This window comes from Gadus morhua, chromosome 22 (assembly GCF_902167405.1).
Source record: "Gadus morhua chromosome 22, gadMor3.0, whole genome shotgun sequence".
NCBI lineage: Eukaryota > Metazoa > Chordata > Actinopteri > Gadiformes > Gadidae > Gadus > Gadus morhua.
Genome location: NC_044069.1, coordinates 17,586,501 through 17,612,341, shown reverse-complemented (window position 1 = coordinate 17,612,341; position 25,841 = coordinate 17,586,501). Strand labels below are relative to the sequence as shown.

The window sequence follows — 25,841 nt, the reverse complement described above, 5'->3', positions numbered from 1 at the left end:
CCAAAAGTCCTATTCCAATACTTTTGGAAGCTTACATACCAAGAGCTGTACGACCATATGATACCAAATATATTGTTTTATCTGTCAAGAAACCTGCTGGTTTTTTGGCACATAAAGTTCCTTAAGCAACACAGCGGCCTTAGCCATAGCCTGAATGCACACTGATGTGCGTCGTTAAAACGTTGAAAAGATTGTCTATAACCAAGCTAGTCTCTTGGCAAGCTGAAGTGAAGGAATATTGTAACAAAGCGATCCTGTACGGCAAATACTTTTATACCCTTTGATCAATTGGCTGTGCACGCCCAAAGAGAACTACCTCAGTGTGATAAGAATCTCATAGCCAATATTGATTACGCCTGTTAATGCTGCTTGTCTTACCTCAGTCAAATAGTATTGATCCCTTATGAAACCTAATACCTTACTTCGTTGGACTTGTGCCAGCTGCCTTTTACACTATTTTGAGTGTGCCTATCCGGATGGTGGCCATGGTGATTGAGAAAATGTTATGTGAGAGAATGTGTCAATTTGAACACCTCGAGTTTGTGTGCTCACTTGCACCCGTTCAGTTCTGCATACCTTCTCTTTTTGGGCTGTTTGTCTGTATTGGGTGTATTGCATTTTCTGCATAACTCCTGATACAGATCAGCTACCTTGTTTGTTGAAATGTAAGAACAAGCAATTGCCTTGAAATACCATCTTGGGCAACTTCCAATACGGTTCTTCCTGAAGAGATCAGTAAATCTCGAATAAGATTTTTTAAGAGAGGCTTGCAGATCAAACATTGTGAGGAGCCCATCCTAAAGCCTATCCAAACTAGAAAAACAAGCTTTATTGTATCCAAAGATGTAACTATTTGTATTCCCAAATATGATGTTGTTTATAATTGTTAGTGTCTTTGATTTCACAATGTTCTTGTTTTAAAGGGGTTACGAAAAAGTGCTTTAACTGAAACCAAGCCAAAAAATGTCCAGTCTAGCTTTTTTCTTTTCTTGAATAATGGAATGTTTTTCAAAGATACCAATGAAAATGACATATTTTAATACGATTTCTATGTTTATTCAAAAATTAAGTGCTTTTCCTTTAGATGTCATTTGCTAAAAAACTAGCTAGAGAAGTCTAGATGTTGAAATGTCTTCCCCTTACAATTGCCCAAAGCTTCCACCATGAGTCACACGCATCTACATGATAACCATCTAAAAAAACAAAAAATACTAAAGCTTTGTATGTAAAAATTTTATACATATGTACAATAGCCTTGAATGTATTTTAAAGCTATATTGCCTTACCCATATTGCCAGATTAACCAAAGAATTCAATTACAAAGATGTGTATTTTATCCATTATCACAAGGTTTAGCCATCTCCTTAGAACCACAGAAAAAACTATGAAAACATGAAGAGCCACAAAATATTTTTTTTCTTTCCATATGGTTATCATAAATATTCAAGGAGTTACAAAACAGACTTGATACCAAAAATGTACATGAATAAAAAAGGGGGATTTACATGAAGTTTTAATTGTGTAGCTGAGTAAATATCTTATGCTTGATTTGTTGTTTGATTTATTTGTTGAGAACCTTTATTCATCTCTTTTTAAATGATGACTTCTTAACTCAGAATTGATTTATATAATTAGTTGTATCATTTTTGTTGCTATTGTTATTATTGAGGATTTACCAATCAACTTCATAAAAAAAAGTGCAGTTACGATAATTAAACTAATTGATATAAAAATAGTGTTATCTGGGCAGAAGTCAACGATCAACAAATTATTTGATTTTCAATTTTTCAATATGATTTAGTAAAATATTTGAAGGAGCAGTAGCGCTCTCTGTGGCGATCACAAGAACAACATGCGATTTGTTTCTATTCATTCTCCTTTGATTTGAGACTATATCCGGTACCAAGAAATAACATTCCAAAACTTTGCAATATCAATTAAATGAAACAATAACTTTTTTCATGACATTGTTTCACTGGTGTGTTCAGCCTTATTAGATATAATGTGTAAAATGAACTGGACAAAATAACTGCATTGTTAAGGAGGCTACAGTTAACAATACAGACCAAACAGTTGGCAACATAATTATACACTTGGAAAAATGTATAACCTAAACTGATAGAATTGACTTAAATATACATGAAGTGGCACAAAATACTCAAGAACTGGGATATACCATTAAACTGTTCCTACTAACTACAATCTTGGTATACAAGGAGCATTTTTTGTTACATTTCTGTAATCTGAGCTCATACACGCATAGCTAAAATGCTATGCTGCTATAAATATATTTTTTGTTTACACCAATACACACCAAAACCCTATAGCCTTTGGTGTGTAGGTATCTATAGCCTACACTTAAAGGTACAGTGGTTAGGATGTAGTGCCATCTAGCGGTGAGGTTGTAGATTATAATAAACTGAAGACCGGCCTGTAAACAAATACAATAAGACGATAGGTCTGCGGTTCTTAGATAAAACGCACTTCCAAGTTAACATTCCTCAATCGATTTCGATCATTTATTTGAAAATTCAAGGATGTATTAGGAGTAGCCTACATAAAAGGTTTTGAAGAATAATTACCTTTTTATGTAGGCCTACTGCATGTAGATCATAGGCATCGCTGTAATACATATTTTCTAAATTTCTTAATCCCAAATGTCCATAATGGTTGTTTTGCAGCATTTCTGATTTCATGTTCTGAGGGAGAACTCTTTAATATCCTTTCCTCAGAAGTCCATTATGTTCAATAAGGCAACTTCCCTCCTCAAATAAGTCCACGACAGCTTGGTGAGATCTTTTGTTATGTGTGCCAGCCATTTCTGATATCCTGTTATACCATCTTTGGTGTATTATATCTTTCACTTTCAGTCTTTATCCTTTTTCTACAACAAATGTTTCACAATTTAATTGAGTATATATTGGCCTGAATGATGGCTTCTAGCCCTGTATCTTCTGTATCTGGTTCTGGATGTCTGGACAATTGGAAATAATGGTTTTGTCATGGACAGGGGCGCACTCGCCATCTGTTAGTTCGGGAGAATTGCAGAATGGCACATTCGACAGTCATTTAAATGTATCTAAATAAATTGAGTAATTAATTGGCGAGCACTATGCTTCAGACATTGAGGGCCAGTTCTACTGCTCCACAGGGATGAGCCATTCTGTCCCTGTTCCTGGAACGCACTCTACAACTAGATCTAATCAAGAGCCGTGGAGATCTTAAAAGTGTTTGGTCAGGATTTTGATGGTTTATCAGGGTTAGCAGAAGTTTTTACTTATTTAACTGTATATATTTAGTGCAAATAGTAATTTAAGCAACAATTGCAACAATAAAAACATTGGTCAGAAGCATGTACTGGTGAGACCTCTTAGAAGACAGACATTAATTTTCAGATTTTCTCATATTTCTTTTCGGCGTTGGTAACAGCGCCAACATTTTTTTTACTTCATTCCTTTTCATATGGTTTCTTATTCTTATTTATTTTATCTTTTACTGTTGCTGCTATGTGAATGTTGAGGAACCAAGCCTAAGATCTTGTGTACTGTACAATAAGATGTAATAAAAGTGATTCTGATTCTGTTTCTGATTCTGATTCTGAAAACTATAGGCTAGAGGTTTCCGTTTTCCAGCCTGGTCCTGCAGCGATACTCAACCCACGCTGTGTGCGTTGGTGCTTACCACAGTTGCTCTCTTCAGATCAAAGTACTGTAATATGGGTGCGGAGGAGATTTGTTTTTTTTATTTTCTTGAAGCCTGTTGCTCCTCCCCAACACATTGATTTCAACATCTGTTTGAGCGGATGCAGTATATGTGTGAAAGATCTTATCTATCAATGTAGTTCACCAGGCCTGGTCTCCTATTTTACTATGTACCATGTGTTGGTGTTTCAAGGTAGTGAAGGCAGTTACTGTACCTTCCTTTGGTATGGAGCTACTCCATCATCGGTCATAACCCATCACATGCAATTTAACATTTCTGTATATTTAATTTCAGACGTCTCTGATTGTATCCATGACCTTATGCAGGGGGTTGTCATGGTCTTCTTCTGTTGCTCAGAGAGCCAGTATCTAAACCATAAAATAAAGGACATTCTTAATCTTGGAGAAAATCCTGCAATTTTTATGTTGGGATATTGCTAGCACTGAGCTAATTCCAAACAGAAGCATTTTAAAGGGGAGGCGACCATGTGAGTTAAAAAAGTTTCCCTGGAGCTTCCTTTGTGCCAAGTCAAATCATTTTCAAGATATCTTGAGACGGAATGCAGAGTGAGGGATCCAATTGATCAGGAGTACAATAGGTGTCATGATTAAAAGACATAGTATTACAGTAGTTACAAGCAGACCTTTTAAGTATTTCTTTTTTTTATGCAAACCAGGACGATGTAGATCGGTACAAGGGCAGATGGTGTCTCTGACTCAATTCCTGAGAATACAAGAGAGGGCAGAGTAAATTAAAGCTAATGTTATTGACATCTGCTAGGAGATATCACCTGAAAGCAGAGAAAGATAGAAAACATGACATGTCATCCAGCTCTATATACCCTGATCCATCATCTTTTTCTCTTGAAGAATGTAATGCAATTATCTGTGCCATAACTTCCTTGCCTGAGACTGCAGTTTACTCATGGCTGAGGTCGTCCTCAGATTGCGGGCTGCAACCAGACCCTATTCACATATTCAGGTGTGAACCTAAACCCAATGGCATTTATGATAATTTTCCCCATCAGCAAGTGGCAGCAGCCACAGATATCTCAATGGTATCCACAGTTTCTAGTGACTTTGCAGTGCCTTATATCCCCGTTGCATCAGTAGTGCACTGCCGCTTGCCATGATGGTGTGCATTACCATTGCAGTGAATATTGTGTATCAAAGTTTGCAATGACCCACTGATATATTTGCGTTGGAGTTTCCCAACATGCCCAGATGGCATTGTGTAAACCTGTCTATTGTGCCTTTATGTGTGTGTGTGTATGTATGTGTGTGTGATTCTGATTAATCACTTTAAGTTTACTTTGAGTTCATCAAGCAGCTGAATATTGATAGTATATTCCATTTTGTATAGTAACAGTGGATAGGATACAAAGCCTATACCTTTGTATCCTATCCACTGGCTAGGCTATCCTAGCCTAGCCAGATGTTTCATTGAATCCATAATCACCTTTAACATCACCTCCTGGTTTGGAGCACTGTCCAACATCCATAGGAACCCACTAAACAGAATCATCAAACTGAGCAGCAAAAACAGCAGGAATCCCTCATCAATATATACAACAAAAGGACTAAGCAGAAATCAACAAAAATCACCCTTGACATCACACACAATCTACACAGCCAGTATTCCCTCTTACCCTCAGGCCGCAGATACAGAGCCCCTACAGTAAGGACAAACAGAGCCCTGTCAAGTTTTGTCCCGGCATCCATAAGACTCTTGAATGGTTTAACCCCTCCTTGAACTGTATTTGTACTCTTGTTTTAATACCTGGAATATTTTTAAATTATTTATTTATTCATCCTCCACTATGGAGGTAATAATACTATTTATTTATTAGGCTTAGGCAAGGATTATTATTTTTATTTTCTAGAGGGCTGATGGTGTATGTTTGCGAGTGTGTGCGTGTTTTTCTTTTGTTTATTGTATGTACTGTTGGGTATGGACACACCCTGCTGCTCCTCCACATCTGAAGTTCCTAACGGAAAAATAAAGTTATTTGAATTTATACGCTCTCCTTTGAATCTGCGCTGGTCATTGTATCTAAAGAAATGTGCTCCATCACTTGGAAGTAAAAATGTAATAAAATACACAAATAAATAAAAACGTAATGTAACTAGTTATTACGATATATATCATGTCATGTAGGCTATGATATTATAATAATAATAATAATAATAATAATAATAATAATAATAATAATAATAATAATAATAATATAATAATACATACATAATATATACACATACACGTATTCAACAAAACAATACAAAAATATAATAAAATATTGTCGATCGTAAGGAGAAGCCCACGTTCCCGTTAGATCCTTGATAGTCATTTTAGAATGTCATTTGAGCTGATATGGCTGACCAGCATTCATCTTTCGGTGTCGGAGGCTATTTAATACTGTCAATGGTTGAAGGTTTGCCTCGTGCTGCCAGCACGGCGCACGTCCCCTCCCTTCTAGACAGAGACAACAACATACCTTAATAGGGGCGCGTCTCCGACACAGCCACCGACCAATAACCCGTCTCTGTCTGAGCTAGCACCGAGGGGATGAACGCTTGTCGAGGCCCAATCAGCGCCTTTGTGTTGTTTGCCGGTGCCGGAGACTGGTTGTGAGGAGCAATTGCAGCGCTTCAGGATTTGACAGTAAACCGGGAGCCTGTGGAAACCGAGGGGTAAAGGCGAGACAGGTGAGCCCGAGGACATGCGTGAGGCCTAGCCGACATCGGGGTCGATTTGAACCCGCAGCGGCATATTGAGACAGCTGAGCGGGTAGTCGTCGTGCGGACTTGATAACTGGAGACGGGCGATGTTGTTTAGCGTCACAGACAATGAGATCGCAGAGCTTTGCCGTCAATATGTGGACCAAAATGGACATGTTAGCCAGCAGTAATCGCTTCAAATGCATGAATCAAATATAAGGTCTCGAAACGCAGCAAAACAATCGTAAACGGGAATGTGAAGGCATCCAAATGCATCTTTGTCAAAATACGGGTTGCCAATTGTAATGTTTAATCGCGGTTGTTTAAAATATTTTGGCAAATGACTAAAATGTGTTTCATTGTTGTACCCCCGAGTCTCCAGGGGTTAACTCGGATTGCGTGCGACCAGCTATGCTGAAGGTATACACCGCTAAAACCAACCGATGTTCATATATCGGTGCTTAATAACCACACGATGAGATTATTTACAACCACAATAAACTGATTAGCGACGTGGGGATATGAGTCCTAAACGCTTAGGTGGTCTGCGAGTGGCTGGCGTCGTTAGGGGCTGTTTTCAATTAGAAGAATAAAAATGGGAAAACGCATCAGCCATTGACGTGAGTGTAGACGTTGTCTGAACTTGGTGTAAATGGCCTCCTTCACGCAGAAGAAGTGCATTGGTTTCTCAGGGTCTTGCAGATGGTGGCTGTTTATAGAGGGTTTTCTGCCCGGCTCTTTATGTTGGTGGCAGCGGGCCCGTTACTGACACATTTCCCTACTATTGCCCACACCGTTTGGTACTGGCATCCTGGACCAGATCGATGTTTGTCTGGTTTTCTGCCGAAGAATGTGCTATTTGTCATTTATCAGTTTACTCATTTGTAAATATAGACGTATAGTTCTCACGGCACCACTATGGTTTGCAGGTTGTTGCAGAACGTCTTTGGCCCATTACAGTAATGGATTCACGTAGCTCTTTGTCTTAATCTGCACATGAGCATGTTTATTCCGTTTCTAACGCAGGGTGAGCGTAATGGGTTGCAGCCAGTCGACTCCGGGCCTATTCTCACTATGCTTCCTAAAATTCGGAATGAATAATACATGCATAATAACATTTCACTCTGTTTGCCAAGATACGTTTTGGGTTGTATAGTTGGGTACTATTTGTAGATGTTGCATATTTACACAACAGCTCCACCCCATAAAAATGTGGGAAGAAAATACATTTCATGTGGTTCAACTGTTATTAAGGCCCATTATTAACTAATCATTACACAACATGTGCATGTTTTCAGAACAGCTTATGCTTAAACCCTTGACAGGTAACTCTGTACCTATGTGTCTCAACATGTTAGGCAATAAGGGGCCTTTCTTGCTATATTTAGTCCAAGATGATGTTTTAAGTCTCAACTACGGGACTATTGTACTGTCCTTAACAAAACTACAACATCAGATCTGCCACTGATGGAAGTAAGCCTTGGCCTAGCTGATGCCCGAAGTGGGCAGAAAGTCATTCAGAACTGTAGGGTGAACACTTACACAGTATTAATGTCGTTAGTGGGGAATATCTCTCATATAGGCCTTCTCATATTTGTCTAAACAAAGGCTTGAGTGAAGTCGACATATTTGAGGTAAACCTATTTTTATGTATAGAATCGATGCCTAGGACCCAAGTTACTAAAGTAAATTACTAAACAATATGATGATATAACGACTATCGAACAGCCTATATAGCCAAGCCATACAACCTTTATGACAGATTATTAGTGAATGCATAAATAGTGAATGTCAGATCTATGGGAATGCACTCCATAACCTCATTCCGTTACCCCCATTACCATCATGTTCTAATTTATAAATGTTTCTAATTACTTATTATTATTATTATGGACTTCACAGCAACATTTGACTGTAAAAGAAATTCAACGACCAAAGACCAAGCAATTATGAATGCAAGTTCAGTTTTATTTATTCATTTGCACTTTTATTTTCCTACGATGTGTGAAATGTCTGAACCGCAATATGAGATGAGAGGGATCAATGAGATTCAAACACTTTTTAAAATAGGGTACCTCTAGGAAGGATAACCGTGTTGCGACCCACGGCAACTTTGTGATCCTTTTTTATCCAATACAACCCCCCCCCGATGCCACTTTATGCAACGTAACGTAACGTTTAAACGTGGTAATTTGTCTTATATGATCGTCAACATATTTAATCCAAGTAATCGATGCCATTTTATCACGTTACTGAAATAAGTCCCCAATTAAGAGAACAAAGGGTAAAAGGGGTAAACTGTTCTTCCCGAAACACTATGTGAACCACTCAGGTGGTGTTCTTCTTGCGATGTCAGACTGCATTTTCCAAGGTAGTCAAACGTCTTGTGTACCGCCAAGGTGTGTGTGGATGGTGTAGCTCTGTCTGACCAGCGGTTTATTTAATGTCCGCGTTTGAGAGAGCGTTAGGCTTCCCCGACATGTATAGTAAATCTACGGCTGTGGCTGCGATTAAACTGGCTCTTTAAACTCTTTAAAATGGTATAAGTACTCGTATTGGTACTCTGATCGGCAAGTAACCAAATGTAAGTTCTGGTATGTTTGAAATTGGAATCAGTGCACCTCTATTGTTTTGGAATGTCATTGTATATGAGCTTTATAATGAGTAACGTTGTACATGAACTGCGCCTCACCCTCCCTCTGACGTGGCCATCATAATCAATCGCTGCTCAGACGGCGCTCCACTCATCCACACACACGTAGCATTATGCTGTAGTTGTCCGGGAAGCACAACTCTCACGTACACTGTCATCGAAATCTATGGCTGTCCAGATCGAGCTCCACAAATCCCACACCGTGTTGTCAAACTATATGTTCAGTTCATAAAAGCAAGATTCTGAAGTACGGTTCCTCACGGGGATGACGATACAGACTGTTCATAAAAATAAATAGTTCCAAAAAAAACGAACAATCATCTGAACTAGTGTTAGTCACGTTGCACAAATTTACAATACCTTGAAAGATATCGATATTCAATACCATCTATCTCCGTTTTGAGTTTGGCCGCTGCGTCTGCATCCCCTTCTGATGCATCCTCTCCATGTGTCTTTCTGTTCCCCTGTATGCTTGTTAACCGTCCCTTCAGGTCTGTTTTAGCTTACGTTGCTGGTTGCTTGCCGTCTGGAGAGGGGGAAGGGGACTTTGGCCTCCTATTTCCGCTACATGGACGTCATTGATCATAAGGCTTTGTTTAACCTCCTCTTAAGGTAACAACCCTGTCCTTGAAACTTGGGTCAAGAATCATGGCTGTGTTCAGTATCAGCTGCAGATGCCTGTCCTCGTATATTCATCTGAGATCTCCTCCTATATTTTCTTTCAGTTTATGTTTTAGGTTGCTGTCACTTTCCTCAACTGTCAAAGTAGAAAATACCTTCCAACTTCAGGGCAGGACAGATACAAGTGTGGTGTGCTTTCCACCAGGAAGGGCTTCCCTGAAAGAGCTGACAGGGCTCCATATCTCTTTTACAGCCTCAAGAACTGTAATGTGGTCATCTCTAGGCATGAGGTGCCATTCCTTCCCATCATTCACTAGAACTGAACAGGCTGCTTGTTGCTGTTCTCGAACTCTCTCCACCATTTCATACACTGAGTGCCAGTGTGTCGGCCGTCGGCTCATCATGGATCAGTCTTTGTTCGGGCTCCCACAAATCTTTCTGCTTCTTCTTCAGCTGTCTGAACATGTTTGGTGACCTTCTGAGAGCAGATGCTGTCTGGTCCACCTCGACAGTGCTCCAGACACGGCCTATAGCCAGGCCCTTGCTAATGGAGAGGTGCAGGTTGTGCCCAGAGCAGGGAACCCACATGAAGACCTGCTGAAATGCTTGTAGTTTGAGGCATTATCAGTGGTGATACCAGCCATATTGGACATGCCCTGCTTCCATGTTTGGTGTACCCTCTTCTCCAATGCCTCCCTCCAGCTGATGCTCAGACACCAGGTCTGCAGCCCCCAGCATTCTGATATGAATTGCAGTTACTGTCCTGAATGTGGATGTGGCCCTGCTGGTCCATAGGTCAGTGGTGCATGAAAATAAGGGTTTCCCCCAAGATTCTACTGATTCAGATCTTTAGTTTCGTTGCAGAGGGCAGGGATTTCAGGTGGCATGAAGTCATTCTGTGAAGGAATACCTGTTATGTCACTGTTGAAGGAGTTTTCTTAACCCGGGTTTCTCAGAAATATACACAGTGACCTGATGCATATGTATTCTGTTACAGCCCTGTCCAGTTTCTTAGCTGAATTTGAGTTGCGGACATTTTTTCTTTGTTGTTCAAATACTGTTGGAAGAGTAATGTGTCGTTCTCGCTGCATGTCGATTCTCCATAGCTGCTCTCTGTTACTATTAGACAATATCACACTTTTACACAGTTTTGTGTGTGTGTGTGTGTGTGTGTGTGTGTGTGTGTGTGTGTGTGTGTGTGTGTGTGTGTGTGTGTGTGTGTGTGTGTGTGTGTGTGTGTGTGTGTGTGTGTGTGTGTGTGACAACAGCTTCCAGGTTAATTTACTTCTGACCATAGAGAATGTATTTCCTATCAACTCAAACTCTGCTGTTTGAGTTTTCTCAGGCCTGATGGCTCTGAGGGGATTAGATTAGTTTGGAGAATTACAAATGGCTGTTGGGTCAAAAACAGGACAACATCACTAGCCCTATTCCTGAGTTATTTTCTGAAAATAACATACCCTAAGTAAATTAGGTATTTCTCGGTTATAATATGAATTATTGGTAACAAATGAAAGATGGTACCCGGGAGATTGTTGTGCAAAAGAAATAATCTGCGTGGTTAAAGAATAAAACTAGAACACGGCATAAGTGGAAGATTATATATATGCCAAAATTAAATGTAGGGTTTTGGATTGAATACCACCTAGTACTGCCAGTTGGTAACCCGATAGGGCCGTATCAAAACATCTCATAAGTACCTGGGTTGATATTTGATGCCAATAAAGTGAAGTACAGCTAGAATAGAGAGATTTTAGCAGAGGTAGGTTTAGGCCAAATGAATCAATAGAACCAATGCAAATAAGACAGTATAAGCTTTATGAAACAAAAACCGATAGATATCTTGAGAACACAATATGCAATTTTTACATGATTTTGGTAAATAGAATTGAATACACCAAGCCAAATGCTCACAACTGCACCCTACCATCACCAGATGACAAAGAACATGTGTTCAGATTGAAGGCAATTCCATTATTTCTGCAGCGACCTCTTGGCTATGATCCATTGATTGTAAACAGCATGCTTCGTTGCAAAATGGTGCCCAAACACTGGATCTTCCGTTTATGGTAAAGTTGGTTCTTAATTCATTTATTATTTTTTGTGGGAAATTTGTATTTTAACCGTTCAGTATCAATATGTAGCGATGAATCAATATTTCACACAATTTAAAGGTTCCGCTTCAGAACCCTTAAATAATGTATTCGGGCCAGCCCTACATGACGTAAACAAAATACATATGGGACGTATTGATTTACTGCGTAAATAACCATTTCTGCTTTACTTTGATCCCATGATTTTGAGGAAAGCATTCACCGCTCTAGTTGTAGGATTTGCTCTACTAGGCCTTCAGATATGACACATTCTTCAGTAGGGCTACCCCCTATGCCGGCGTTGTCTCATTGAGTCCTGCAATTTGTTCCTCTCTCTGACATATGATCTTAAACGTGCGTGTTTTTCGTGTGAAAGTGCATATAAAGTGAATACTTTGTCAATGCAGCGTCTCAAACTGCATCAAGGACATCCGTTGTTGTGAAGTCAGCGTCCATGTTGGTCGCTGCGTCTGCTTGCCCTGCGCTCGATGGCTTTCTGTGGGCCAATCTTTAATGAATCAAAATAATCTGGCCGTAAAATGGTTAAAGCATGCAAAAACCTTTCAAAAAGACCTTTCTTTCTTCTTTCCTATTGGTCCTCGAGGTAGTGCACTTTTTATGGTACCACCACTGCAAGGAATTGTGGTCATAGAAGGCGGAGCACGGGCAAACGGACATGGTGCCCCAGTGAGTTCTAGGAGGGGATGCACTGCTACATGCAGAGGTTCTAACTCCTGTGTTTGACCCGGGACACAATGGCCTGTTTTTCAGTCAGAAGACAACAAGTCAGGGCCTTGCTTTGCTGCAGGATCCTTCCAACTGTTTTATTTTTGCTTCCCCATCTTGTGCAGCACTCTGCGTGCTGTGTAATAGCGTATGTGTGTCACTGTGTCTGTGACAGTTTTTTTAGTTTTTTTTCTAGCGAGGGAAGTGAAGGTTGAAGTTAGGGTTGGCATAATTGTGAGGGGACCAAAGCTCATTGTGAGACTCTTTGGCCAAACACTAAATATATAGTTGTCCTGGTGATTCTTAAAATGTGGGAATAAATTTGTTGTGTTGCATCAGAAGGGATGCAATCGATCCATGACAAGTTCTTTACAGTACCTGCTTTTGTTGGTCACTGGTGTTAAAGAGGCCAAAATACTGAAGCAGGGCTTCCAAAAATATATATTTTTGTCGAGGGGGTGCCTCCGCTGCACATAACATTTTAACTAATGGAATCCTCATTCCGAGTCGACTCATACTCTCCCTCAAACAATAATGGCTTTGGAGAAAATGAATAAAATGGGATTGGAGGCTGCTGTAGGCGAGATTTCAGAGTTGGAGAGTGCTGCGAGAGCTGCGAGCTGTTCATGTTTACTCTGGAATCACGCTCCGCAATAAAGAGATCTTCAGTGGGGAACAAATAGGAAACAGCGGCCCAAGTCTAGCGCTGGTAAATGAAAACAGAAACGTAGAAACAATGGCCTTAAACTGGGGCGGAAACTGGTGAGGTTCCAGCAGCTAACACCTCCAGCCCTATGGCGACCACAGGTCCGTTGGATCGGCTGATCGCTGATTTAGCTGCCATCCTTCTGCAAATCGGACAATTGCTTGTTCGATAGTTTGCATGGATCTCTATTTCTGTAACGTACAGCTAGGATCAGACCCTTAAATAGTAATACCTATTGCGATTCATATCTTCTCCGATAACGGTGATGTTTAAAAAAATCTATATATTTTCTCCATACATTTCACAGCCTCCATCACTCACTCACCGCAGCTCTCTGAGTCAATGCGATGGGTTTGTGCAGAGAACAATAGGCCTCTTCAGTGCCTGGTGTCTATATGCACACAGTGCCCTACAAACACACTGAGGGAAACCCCAGAACTCTTGAGCGGCCTTCAGGTAGTTTTGTCAGTGAGAGGAGGGAGGTGGATTAGGGGATGGGTGGTGGTGAAACAAAATAGTTGCGTTGGAGATTGGATTGTATTTTTATTAAATGTAATACAAATGCCATAACAGACATCCATGATACACAATAGTTTAGACTCCTCAGCTGTTTAAGTGAGTGTCAAGTCCTCCTCTAATTGGCCAATGGAATTTGTCTGACCAATTGTTTTGGTCCAATCCCGTGCAAGAGGCGGGACAGAGCGCCGACTCAGGGCAGCACAGAACCAGCAGGCCTCGCTTCGATGAGAGGACGTTGGCGAGACAGACACTGCAGTACATTTGACCAATGGGTTTATTGCAGTATGGCTGATACTAAAACAACTATGTTTAGAGGTCTTCCCATGCCATGAGGTATTTGTTTCTCATTCGAGGAATGTATTGCTGTTTCTATACAGCAGGTTTGACAGGTTGCTGCACAACCCACGGTTTATTGATGCAGCATTACCATTAATAAACCCCCCTATTCTGAGTTTGCTCATGCAGCATTAATGAAACTGAATCAGTCTGGTGGTTATTCTGGGGAGGCGATGATCGCAGATGTGTTTGCTTTAGTTTTTCAACCAAACTCTCAAAGCGTGCGTTTAGCTCCTTTTTTAACCTGAACACCAGCTGAAGTTCCCCCATGTCTTCCCCCCTCCGTCAGGATGGAGCGGATGTCCGAAGAGGCCCTGCGCCTGAACCTGCTGAAGCGCGGCCTGGAGACGTCTGCTGAGCGCGAGGAGGCCCTGGCCAAGCGCCTCAAGATGGAGGGCCACGAGGCCATGGAGCGCCTCAAGATGCTCGCCCTGCTCAAGCGCAAGGACCTGGCCGACCTGGCGGCCCTGGAGGGGGCGGCGGCGGCGGCGGCGGCGGCGGCCGGGTCCCTGGGGGACGGGAAGGGGCCTGGGATCAGCAGCCAGCACCATCACCACCAACACCACCACCAGCAGCAGCAGCAGCAGCAGCACCAGAGCATCATGGGCGCCAGCGCGGCCTACGAGGAGAAGCTGAACGGCAGCCTGCGAGCGGGCGGCCACGGGGAGCTCAGCAAGAACGGGAAGGAGAACATGATGGACGAACCGGTGGACATGAGCGCCAGTCGGAGATGGTGAGTGGGGACTGGTCTTCGTCCCAGGGGGTGCACCATGCTAGTACGCCTCAAAGCAAATACTTTTGTTATGATTCATATATTTTGGGCAATTCCTATTTACACTGTTTCCACTTTGTGGAATTTTAAATCATGCATAATGTAGTGGATATTAGGCTAACAAACAAATGTGTGTGTGGGACATTCTTGTGTGCTATTCACGCCACGCAACTTGTGTGAGGAAGTAAGTAAACAAACCAGCCTGATGCTGTTCTCAAGAAAAAGAGGCATTTAGCTCAATGCTTTTTCTGTTTTAAGCATTTTATTGAAGTGCAAGAACATGGGGTGCGTTTGGTTGATGGCTGGTTCCTAGCAGCCACACCTGGCCCCAGTCAGACTGATTAGGCCCTGGTGCTAGTTGAGCCCGCACACTTTGAGTGCATCGGGCCATCAATACAGACAGGATCAGCCCCCATCATGGTCTGAGTCTGGTCTGAGTCTGCTTTAACCAGCCTGCAACCAAACACACTCCACATGAACCTACCTGTTTTGTCAATGGTTGCCAAAACTAGAACCTAATTGATTTGTCGAACACCCTGTAATGGCAATAAACAATTAAAATATGCCACACACTAACCCGACCCACTACAACACTACAACAAAATTGTGTTTCTAATCATGTGACTGGTGAGGGAAAGTGATAGCCTGGGTAGCCCCGCCCATTCTTCTGGTGAATTAAGTTCGCCCTCCACAAGGGTCTGGAGAAGAGCAATGCATTTCTTTCTGCTTCCAATACGTTTCTGCGGGAGCCAATCACAAAGTTGGCTTTTCCCCTTGGCGCGCTATTAGCTGGTTTAACACAATGACGACAGGGAAGCGACGGCAACTAGCCAAATCGCGTACTGAGTCAGTTTAACTAGGCCCGTTGATCACTTCTCTTGTGCTGAAGAAAATGACAGCAGCCTTCCCAAGACCAAGGGCTTGGTCTGGTAATAGCAAGGCTAGGAAAGTGAGTTTTCCACATGTGTAACCTGGCTGAGCCACCAGAGGGCGGTGTTGTGCTGTGATTAAAAGCTGCAGGGATACAGCTTTTCTTAATGCTCAGTGATGTGTGCCCCTCCCTCATGAATGCGGGAGATGGAACAGAGAGCATGAGCTGAAGGGCAACATTACCCTGTTACCAGCATCGACTCACTTTAAAGGGGACATTTTATACCACCAGGTGTGCGTTTGATTAGCCATTACAAGCTGTTTTGAAAATGTGCAGCTTCTAACATCACAGGTGGGCGTGTCCACCTAGATGTGTGACGGATAGATGAGCAACGTTTGCTACAGTCCACTGGGTAGGCTGGTAGACTGATCTATCCAGCACACATCACAGGTGGACACGCCCACCTTTTGATGTCAGAAGCTGCACATTTTCAAAACGGCTTGTAATGGCTAATCACACTCACACCGAGTGGTATAATATGCCGCCTTTTAAGGAGGCAATGGAAAACCCAGCGCAACATCTCCAGGAATTGGAATTTTGAATATAACTATTTGAAAAACAAAATGGTAATGTTGGAATGTTTTCCACACCCTTCAAACATCGTATAATATATACATTCAGACGCATCCAGATTAAGATTAAGACGGATTCTTTCTTTACTTCCGAAAGCTGTAATCATAGCTTAGAGAAGTATTAATCTAACCTCCATCAACATCACATTTTTCAGGATATGTATTCATTGGGCACACTAATAAAATGTGTTTCTTTAATGCAAAGAAAAAGGTTATGAATTAGAATTAAAAAGATTGCGTCTTTCAGAAGGCCTGGGAATGCACAACATTCCCATCTTAGGACCGCTTGCCTGCTCTCACCGCTGGATATACTCCAACTGAAGTGGGTTTAGGCATGTGATCATTTAAAAGTGACTTAACAAATAGTGCCACACTGTCAGAGAGTCTGTTCATACTCCAAATGGCTTCTAGAGTCTGGTACTGCCAGAGTTATTCTGGGATGGGTTCTGTTCTGCTAGCTTACTATCCGAACGCCTGTGGCGCCTTTACACCAGGGGGGCCTGGCTTCCTGTCTTATAACCGTCACTGGTTCTCCTTCGAGCCTGGAGCGTTCTTGTTTCCCATGGTCTCTCGCTTGTGTTTCCTCATCGCCAGCGAGACGGCCTGCGAGAGGCGCTCTCTCTCCCCGGACGTGATCGTCCTGTCTGACAACGAGGCCACCAGTCCCAGGAGCAGCCCCCGCCCCGAGGAGAGACTGCACCAGGCCAACAGGGAGATCTTCAGGGTGAGCCCCGCCTCTAGGGGTCTCCACACGCAGACCAGGGAACATCAGAGCACTGGGAATGAACTCTATGGATGTGTTAGAACTGTAATGGCTGTTCTTTAGATTAATCATAGTTTCGGGCTTGAAGGTTACTTCTTACTGACTGTGTGTGTGTGTGTGTGTGTGTGTGTGTGTGTGTGTGTGTGTGTGTGTGTGTGTGTGTGTGTGTGTGTGTGTGTGTGTGTGTGTGTGTGTGTGTGTGTGTGTGTGTCCAGGGGAAGACGGGCGTGGAGAGGCAGCAGATGATCAAGGTGCTGCGGGAGGAGCTGCGTCTGGAGGAGGCGCGCCTGGTGCTGCTGAAGAAGCTGCGTCAGAGCCAGATGCAGAAGGAGAACGTGGTTCAAAAGGTCAGCCCTCAGAGCCCTCTCTGCATGCAAAGGTCCTAAACGTTCCCCGGCCTGGTCCACCTTGTGGCCCTATCTACAAGTCACCTTGTGCATGCAGGAGCAATGGGGCTGTCCACAATACATGGAGGGTTTATTGAAATTAATCATTAATTATCCACAATGAATCAGCTCAATGTATTACATAACTGGAATCTCAAGCGATTGGACAGAACAAGCATGTCTCCTTAACAGACTGGTGTGAAATACTCCACTACAGTACTTGCTTAGGATGCGAGAATTATCAATCGATTACACGGTCTAAATGTCAAAAATTACTTCACTGCATTTTTTTGTATCCATTGTTTAGTTACCCTCATATTGACCTATAGCCATAGAGGGAATCATTTGATAAATGTCTGGGTGTGTTCTGAGGTTCCGTTCCCGTGTTCCAGGTCCCGGTGGTGCAGAATGCCTCGTCTCTGCAGCCAACACCCATTCACAGTTCTCAGGGGATGGGGAAGCTGCCTGTTCGACCCGGCCTCAATGCCGCAGATCCCCAGAATCTACGCAATGTGCAGGTGTGTGTGTGTTTGTGTGTGTGTGTGTTTAAATACCTGCTGTTTGTGAGCCCTTGTTTCCTGTTTGAGTGTTATCTTCTGGAACGCGTGAGAGCAAGTATGTTGATGGCATTCATGCACACGTCAAGTGGGGATCTCTCGTACACTGTCCTATCTATAAATGTGCTGAGGTGGCTGTGAGCGAGTTGTGCCTTTCATTTAAACAGATTTTTATTATCTAGATACAATCTAGCTTCAAAACGGGTTGTAGGAATCTGATAACCTCCACAATTCTGGAATCTGACGGTGATATTTGTCTTTAACTTTATCATCAAATCCTCCTCACCTCTCTTTCGGTTCACAGGGTCACTCAGTCATCAGGTCAGCAGCCAACGCCAGCAACATGCCCCAGATGGTGATGTCCCAGAGGGTTCTGGCGCCCAACCCCACCCAGCTGCAGGGCCAGCGGCTGATGGGGAAGCCGGGGATGGTCCGCACCAGCTCCGGCATCATGAACAACTCTGTGAGCTACCAGCAGGTAGGACCTCATGGGGGAACGACCTCCGTCATTCATGAGCTTCTCAGTCCCTTGGACTAGATGCATTATGGTCTGCTTACAGTCTTTAATGAGGTGTTCACAGTGTATCTGTGGAGATCTGATGTTATTGTCTGGGTTTATTTATTATATGGGGCTGGTACCGCATAAAGCTCATCCCCCAATAGCACAACCGTTTTCAAATGCCCTTTCAGAGTCCAAACAGACCCAGTGCTGAACAACGAAGGCCCGCTCATGCCAGAGGGGTAGTTGGGGCTAGGAGTAAAGACTGGCCCCATGATTGGCGTGAAAAGGGATCGGCTATGAGTGGGCTGTGAACTCCATTTGTGACTTCTCGCAGTCCTAGTTTTAAGTTGTAGTTTTCGGCTTGATTGGCTCTTTTGAATACAAAATAGTGTTCAACATGTAGATCTGCAAAACAAATATATCTTTATTTTTTTTCGTGGAAGGCTGTAATTCTCAAAAGTTTTTTTCTGCAGATAAAACGAATATGGAGCTAAACTAGGGTAAAATCTGTGGATGCCCTGTGGGGATTGAAAAAAAAAAAAAAGCAGCAGGCCTGTTCAAACACAGACACATCGCTTTGATGATACAAAAGAACAGCCGTGAGACCATAATGATATCGCTTTAGTTGGTTGTATTGATTGTGGGCCACATAGTAATTACTAGGGATATGCATTTCTGGCAAAAATACTATTTGATATTCGCTGAGAAGTATTCGAAAAACCCACACACACGCACCTCGTATACACGCACACACAATGACACAGGGAGAGGCTTCTATGATTTGTATGAAATCATTCTGTTTATTTCAACAACTGCGCCATCAACATTCAACATCAAAATGATTTCAACGTGGGCTTAGGCAGATAGGCCTACATGCGCCGAAAACTGATCGCTATTTATTTTACTGAACACAGCCTGCATGACGGTGAACTAGACACGTCTTTAGCATATGGAAAATATGGCCAAAAAAATTACTTCACACGGTGTGTCTTTTTACAATTTATTTGTTACCAGCATTCGTAGCGTTGATCAGCAGAGAAATAGTCCGCCAAAGACTTTGACGTCGCTTAGCAACCGAGGACGCCGGTTGAAGTTACCAGACTACTTGCGGAGTGATACAACAGAAAAAAATAAATCCACTTTCCTTGACAGTGGTTATTATATGCTTAGCAACGAATTATCAAAAAATTATTCACCACCGGAATTTGTGAAGGCCCATGCAAGTGAACGGAGAGTTCAACAGCATTGAGAAGAGCCTTGTAGTAAATAACGCTAGTTGCATTCATTATTCGATTTTCTACGTGACTCCGACTATTCGACGATCATTGCCCATCCCTAGTAATTACTATGGATGGGCAACGATGAGATGGGTGGATTAAGTGCTTGGAGCACAGCAGGTCTGGGTTCAGTTTCGTAGAAAGCCACTCTGAGATCATTCTACACTGTATTATTTTTTGCTATCGGCTTCAGATAGGCGATCAAATCCAATTATGGTCTGTTTATTGTCCTTCGTGAATTTGTCCATCTCGGAAAACATATCATATCTACCGGCCCATTTCTGACTTGCGTTCAAAGTTAGATTTTCCTCGTTAATTGCATCATTCAGAAACACTGTGCTTGTGTTTTCTCAACTTGCTCCAGCATCTTAAGTGAGTTCAGTCTGTGAATCAGCGTCTCCAGTGTGGAAGGTCCTTTGACCGCGACGGCTCCTAACCCCACCTGATGCTCCTCGTATCCCAGGCTACCAGTCAGCAGGTGGCCGCCTCCCAGCGCACCGGCTCCAACGCCATGTACATGAACCTGGCCCAGATGCAGGCCGCCGCCGCCGCCGCCGCCGGGGCCAGCAGCGCCGGCGGCGGCGGCCTCGGAGGGGGCCTCGGAGGGGGCGGGGCCGCCATCAGCCCCTCGTCGATGCCCAGCGCGGCAGGGAGCGGGGTGAACTCCATCGCCGACCAGGCCAGCAGCCAGGCGGCCGCCAAGCTGGCCCTGCGCAAGCAGCTGGAGAAGACGCTGCTGGAGATCCCCCCGCCCAAACCCCCGGCGCCGCTGCTCCACTTCCTGCCGTCGGCCGCCAACAGCGAGTTCATCTACATGGTGGGGCTGGAGGAGGTGGTGCAGAGCGTCATCGACAGCCAGGGTGAGCAGGGGAGGGGCAGGTTGTGGAATGCAGATCAACAGTGCACATGTACTGTATACATTAGCTGATGAACTTGCCAGACTCGTCGTCACTTGTTATGTCAAAATATAGAAATGTTCTCGTCTCAAAGTTTATTGCAGCGCTCGACTTGTGTTCCTGTCGGTGCAGATTCCTGAATCTGGCCACGGGCGTGAGCTTTGAGTCTGATTTGGGCTGCAGCACACTGTAAACACTCAAGGTGTACTTGAGTTCAAAAAATGTATCTGTGATGTACACGTGCAATGTCACTTTTAGAACCAGAAACCTGTCAGGTTGAAGGACTGGTGGGACATGGTACATGGTACATGCTTTTTTCATGCTAGAAATGTTAGGCTAAAGTGCTTGAGAAAGACCTGCGTGGTCTACAATCAGGATAACCACTTCTTAGAACTAGTCTTTGGTACAGTCGACCAATCTGTTAATGTCCTAATGGATGTTTAGGGTGTACGGCTAAACTAACTGCCACCGTCTTTTTGGCAGAATTTTGGACTGTGCGTTGTGTGTGTTGGGACAATACATTAAGCAAGTCCTGACTTCGACACACGATTCTTTTAATGACTATTAGACGTTTCATTGAGGTTAAGCACCTCTTTTCCAAGAGAGCGCTGTTTAGCAGCGGAGATCCTTTTGGTCATCAACGGAAAACCCTACAACTGTCAAAACAGAGTCCACAGCCACAACCGTTGAAGAGCTTCCATCCATGCAGTGGCCGTCTCCAGTAGTGCTCACCACGGTGTCCCCTCTCCTCAGGGAAGCTGCGGGGGACGCTGTCCCGCATGGAGCCCTTCTACTGCGCCCAGTGCAGGACCGACTTCACCCCCCACTGGAAGCAGGAGAAGAGCGGGCGGATCCTCTGCGAGCAGTGCATGACCTCCAACCAGAAGAAGGCCCTGAAGGCGGAGCACACCAACCGCCTGAAGAACGCCTTCGTCAAGGCCCTGCAGCAGGAGCAGGTCAGCGCCGGTCCCAAGCCACCGGGTCCCAGCGGGCGAGTGAGTGAGAGTGTCTGTGTCTGATCTGTGTCTGTGTCTCGACGGCAGGAGATCGAGCAGAGGCTGCAGCAGCAGGCCGCCCTGTCCCCCAGCACAGCCCAGAACACGGGGCAGAACGCCAGCAAGCCAGAGTCCATGATACGACATCATGCTCTCCGTCAGGTACGTTTCCAATGGGTTCTTTTTGAGTTTTATGCTTCAGAAACCCCCAGAAGCATCTATAACATAGCATAAGAACTCAGCATTTTTTAATGCAAATTGACGCTCTTTACTAAAAGTGTACACACTTGATTTTGTGTCGCTTGGTCAATTGAGAACTTGTTCAGCAAGTGGCCCCATTGACATCAGGGACACCTTCTCCTGTACCACACCATGGAAAGAGAGAACTGTAGTGTCTTGGTAAGGGATGAGCGCAGGCTGGCTGGCCGGAGTCCTCCTCCTGGCTGTCAGGGATACTGCTCCCCTACGCAGCCAGGAGGAGGTGGAGAACACGGTAAACACCACAAACCAAATTCAACAATGGCAACCTCATCTGGCAAATATCTCGGTCTTGAGTCTCACAAGCAAGTCCAGCCATCGTTGTCAAAATTATCTAATTGCGAATATTTCGACCAATATTGCGATTTAATATGCGGTTTTTTTTTCGTTTTTTTAATGTCCTTACGTTCTGTATTATTCACTAAACGAGCAATAAATAATTCTTTAGCATGACAAACACAACATTGGAAGCAGTCAACATATAAACTGCTCTTTCTTGTGATATTATAACATCTTTATTTAACTTCTTTGTTTTCATTTATTTTTATCACAGCCTTTGTGATTTGCATATCGCATTCTATCACATCGCGACGTCGGTTTGAATTACAGCAATCGTCCATCCCTAGTCGAATCCACCAGAGTAACGAACATACCCGCCCCCGTGTGTCTCCCCAGGCACCCCAGCCCCAGGCCCAGATGCAGCGGGGGATGTCCAGCTCGGCGCGCGGCGTCCTGTCCAACTTCGCCCAGGCCTCCCAGCTGTCGGTGGCCACCAGCCTGATGGGCATGACGGGTGCCAAGCGCTGCACCAGCGGGGGCGGCGGCGGCGGCAACGGCGGGCCCGGGGGCAGCAGCGGCGGCGGCGGCGGCAGCAGCAACCGGCTGCAGCACGACAGCCGACGCCAGATCTACAACATCCCTGGTCAGCGAGCGAGAGCGCCGTCGTGATTCACACAGGTCCACGTCTCCCGATGGTGCCGATGGGAGATCTTTAACCCAATGTTTGATTGTTTTTTTTTCTCTTTTGTGTCTCAGGGTTAAACATTGCCTACCTGAACCCAGCCGCTGTTGGAAGCCACAAGAGTCCCAGCTTAGCCGACCGGCAAAGGGAGTACCTTTTGGACATGATCCCACCTCGCTCCATCTCACAGTCCATCTCTGGACAGAAGTAGTCCTCTCGCCCCCCTCCCACTAACTCCTTTAAAAACCACCCTGACACTGCACTCTCCCCTCAATCAACATGTCCCTACCCATAGCATGCAGTGCCTGTCCATGTGCCTACCTTAAACTAACCCCAGAGAACAGCAATCAGCAAGACAAATACACCAAACTTGTCGGTCCACCCAAAATGTCTTACTTTACAATTGTTTGACGAGGTTGTTAAATTATGAACCTGTTGTTGTGATTATTCTATGCTGTGTTTTCTAAGTATCACAGCCACGTTCCTTTTTGTTGGCGTTGTTATTTTGCTTTTTCAGCCCTGTTTGCGTAAGGAACTCTTATGGATGGCTTTGACGGTGGCTAGGCTAGTCGGTCAGTTGGCCACCCTGTTCACCGCCTTGATCCCACGGGTGCTCGTACAGGGAGGCTCCCAGGAAGTTGTTGAACGGGACGCGATGAGTTGGCGGTGTGTTTGCGAGAGCGCTCCTGACCAGGCCACACAAAGCATTTCTCAGTGTTAGTCTGACTTTTGGAGTTCATTCTGAAATCCATTGAGCTCGAAATTACAAGCTAGTGTTGCAGAATAACGTGTACCATACGGTTTAAAATATGAAACAGATCTTTTTATACTTACGCAACCTAATGAATTAAGGATAAATTATTTGGTGCATGTCAATATTTAGTTGAACAACACAAATGAGCTCATTTTAGCCATATCATCTACACAAAATAGGATGTTAAATAGATAGTATTTGCATTGATTGAGTACATGAGCCTGAACTAGTCGGTTTGCAAGTTAAGACTGGAGGGATGAATGTTTATGCGTTCTGGCTTCTGGAAACCGGGCAGGTCAGGGACAGCACACACAGGCTTACCCACACATCACCTTGAAATATATTAGCCATTCTTCAGAGAGCCACACACTCAAGTGCAGAGTGAAGCCAGCGATTTTAGCCAGCTTTTACATTTCTGTTGTATCCCTTCTCTAATTGTAGCATCTAATTGTTGTAGCATTAACGAACGCAGAAGAATCCAAGCCTTGGCAGATTATGTCAATTTGATTTGTTGCTCTTCATATAGAGATCCTTAATTTTGTCTTTGTGTGCACAGCTGTAGAGCGTGTATGGCTTTTGTGGCCGTCGTTATACCTTCCATTGTTTGGTTCAGTTCACCTCCATGCATGATGGGAATCTTCTAAAGAGACTAAACATGTTACTAAACCTTACTTGTGAATGTGGGTGGGTTCTCTCCACTAAAGTCATACATTCTGCCAATAGGTCAATAGGATGGAATTGAGTGATTATTGATTGCTAACAACTTCACTCTCGTCGTTTTTCTGCATATTTTTCACCATAAATGGCACTGGCAGCATCTCGGAAGTAATACTACGGCTATTCAAACCGTTCGTTTTTAAAAGCTATATAATGCTATTAAAAACATGCATTTAACAAAGCTATACACGGCTACACAAGTTATACACATCAACGATTTTGAAGACCTAGGGATTCAACAGTAATAAGTTTACTGTTTCGTTCACCATGGCGTCCACAGGGATGTTTCCAGTTCATTAAAGTCCATGCCTATGGTCTCTGGTCTGTGCATTGCACTTATTAAGCTCAATAAGTGTTTGTGATAGTCGTTATTTTTTTCGTGGTTGAACATTATCTGTGTGATAAATCGATAAGCTTGTAAAATAATACAATTGGTATCAATTATTTCAACATTTTAATACAGCAAAAATTTGATTATGCATATTTCCTTGCAGAGATTGTACGGAAGCCTCTAGCCACTACACCAGATTTGATGGACAACCCAGAAAAGCACCAGGGGTCTCATTTATAACCGTTGCGAACGCACAAAACGGGGCTGAAATTGGCGTTTGTGACTTTCCACGCCAAGGTTGTGATCTATAAAAAACTAACTTGACGGGAGAATGTGCGCAGCCCTAAGCAAACTGACCCATGCGTACGCATGGTTTGGAGGAAAAGGAGAATTGGCGACACAGACGGTGTGGTGGTGAACTGAAGTCAGACAGAAGAAATGTAGAGAAGAACGATTATGTTTTATCATCGCCTTTCATAAGATTAATTTCAACCCGTATCATGCGTTAAATCTATGTGCCGGCAATCAGAATAATTTGAGTCAACTGCGTTATTTCTCAGTTATAACTCCAGAAACATCTCCTTGGAACGAAATCAAAATTCAAAATCAAAATTCTCTCTATTTAATCCCGTCACTCCATACTGTCCAACATGCGTCAATAATATAATATTTTTGTGACACTGTAAACACATACTCAAATGTCAATGAAATCCCAAGTGTGGAAAACCAAGCCACATACTCCTCATCACAATCGTTATATTATTGTCTGTTCCTCTTGATGCTTTTAATGACAAATCAGGCATTAAAAAGGGGTTATGTTCAAAAACATTTTACGTGGCTGATTACAAACTGATTATCCAAGGTGTTCTCGGTCAGTCTTTTTACCGTAACCCTATAAATACAGCGGTGAGCCCCGTGCGTAATGCTGCACCATAGCACTGCTGGCACTGCTGGAGGAACATGCTTTTCTCAGTCCTTCTGCCATTGTTTCCGACAAGACATAATACTTGCGTCTGAGTCTGTTTTTTTATATGCAGATCGCATTCATGAGGCTGTTTGCATTGACCATTTATGGTTAAAAAGGGGCGTGTACAGG

General features: G+C 43.6%; 1 protein-coding gene across 1 annotated transcript; it reads left to right on the top strand.

Annotated features, from left to right (window-relative positions):
* Positions 1 to 6,172: 6,172 nt before the first annotated feature.
* Positions 6,173 to 24,731, top strand: gatad2b (GATA zinc finger domain containing 2B). The gene is made up of 11 exons (XM_030347045.1): positions 6,173 to 6,407; positions 14,363 to 14,806; positions 16,943 to 17,072; positions 17,327 to 17,458; positions 17,890 to 18,015; positions 18,359 to 18,532; positions 20,297 to 20,693; positions 21,483 to 21,685; positions 21,773 to 21,886; positions 22,658 to 22,904; positions 23,018 to 24,731. Exons 2-11 carry the CDS (start codon positions 14,364 to 14,366, stop codon positions 23,152 to 23,154), a joined length of 2,103 nt encoding a protein of 700 aa, XP_030202905.1. The 5' UTR covers positions 6,173 to 6,407; position 14,363; the 3' UTR covers positions 23,155 to 24,731.
* The last annotated feature ends 1,110 nt before the right edge of the window (positions 24,732 to 25,841 follow it).

Excerpts from the sequence above, each read along its gene's own strand:
- gatad2b (XM_030347045.1), top strand. The coding sequence starts at position 14,364 with ATGGAGCGGATGTCCGAAGAGGCCCTGCGCCTGAACCTGCTGAAGCGC. Across the intron at positions 17,073-17,326 it reads CCAACAGGGAGATCTTCAGG|GGGAAGACGGGCGTGGAGAG; the intron begins GTGAGCCCCGCC and ends GTGTGTGTCCAG. Across the intron at positions 17,459-17,889 it reads AGGAGAACGTGGTTCAAAAG|GTCCCGGTGGTGCAGAATGC; the intron begins GTCAGCCCTCAG and ends CCCGTGTTCCAG.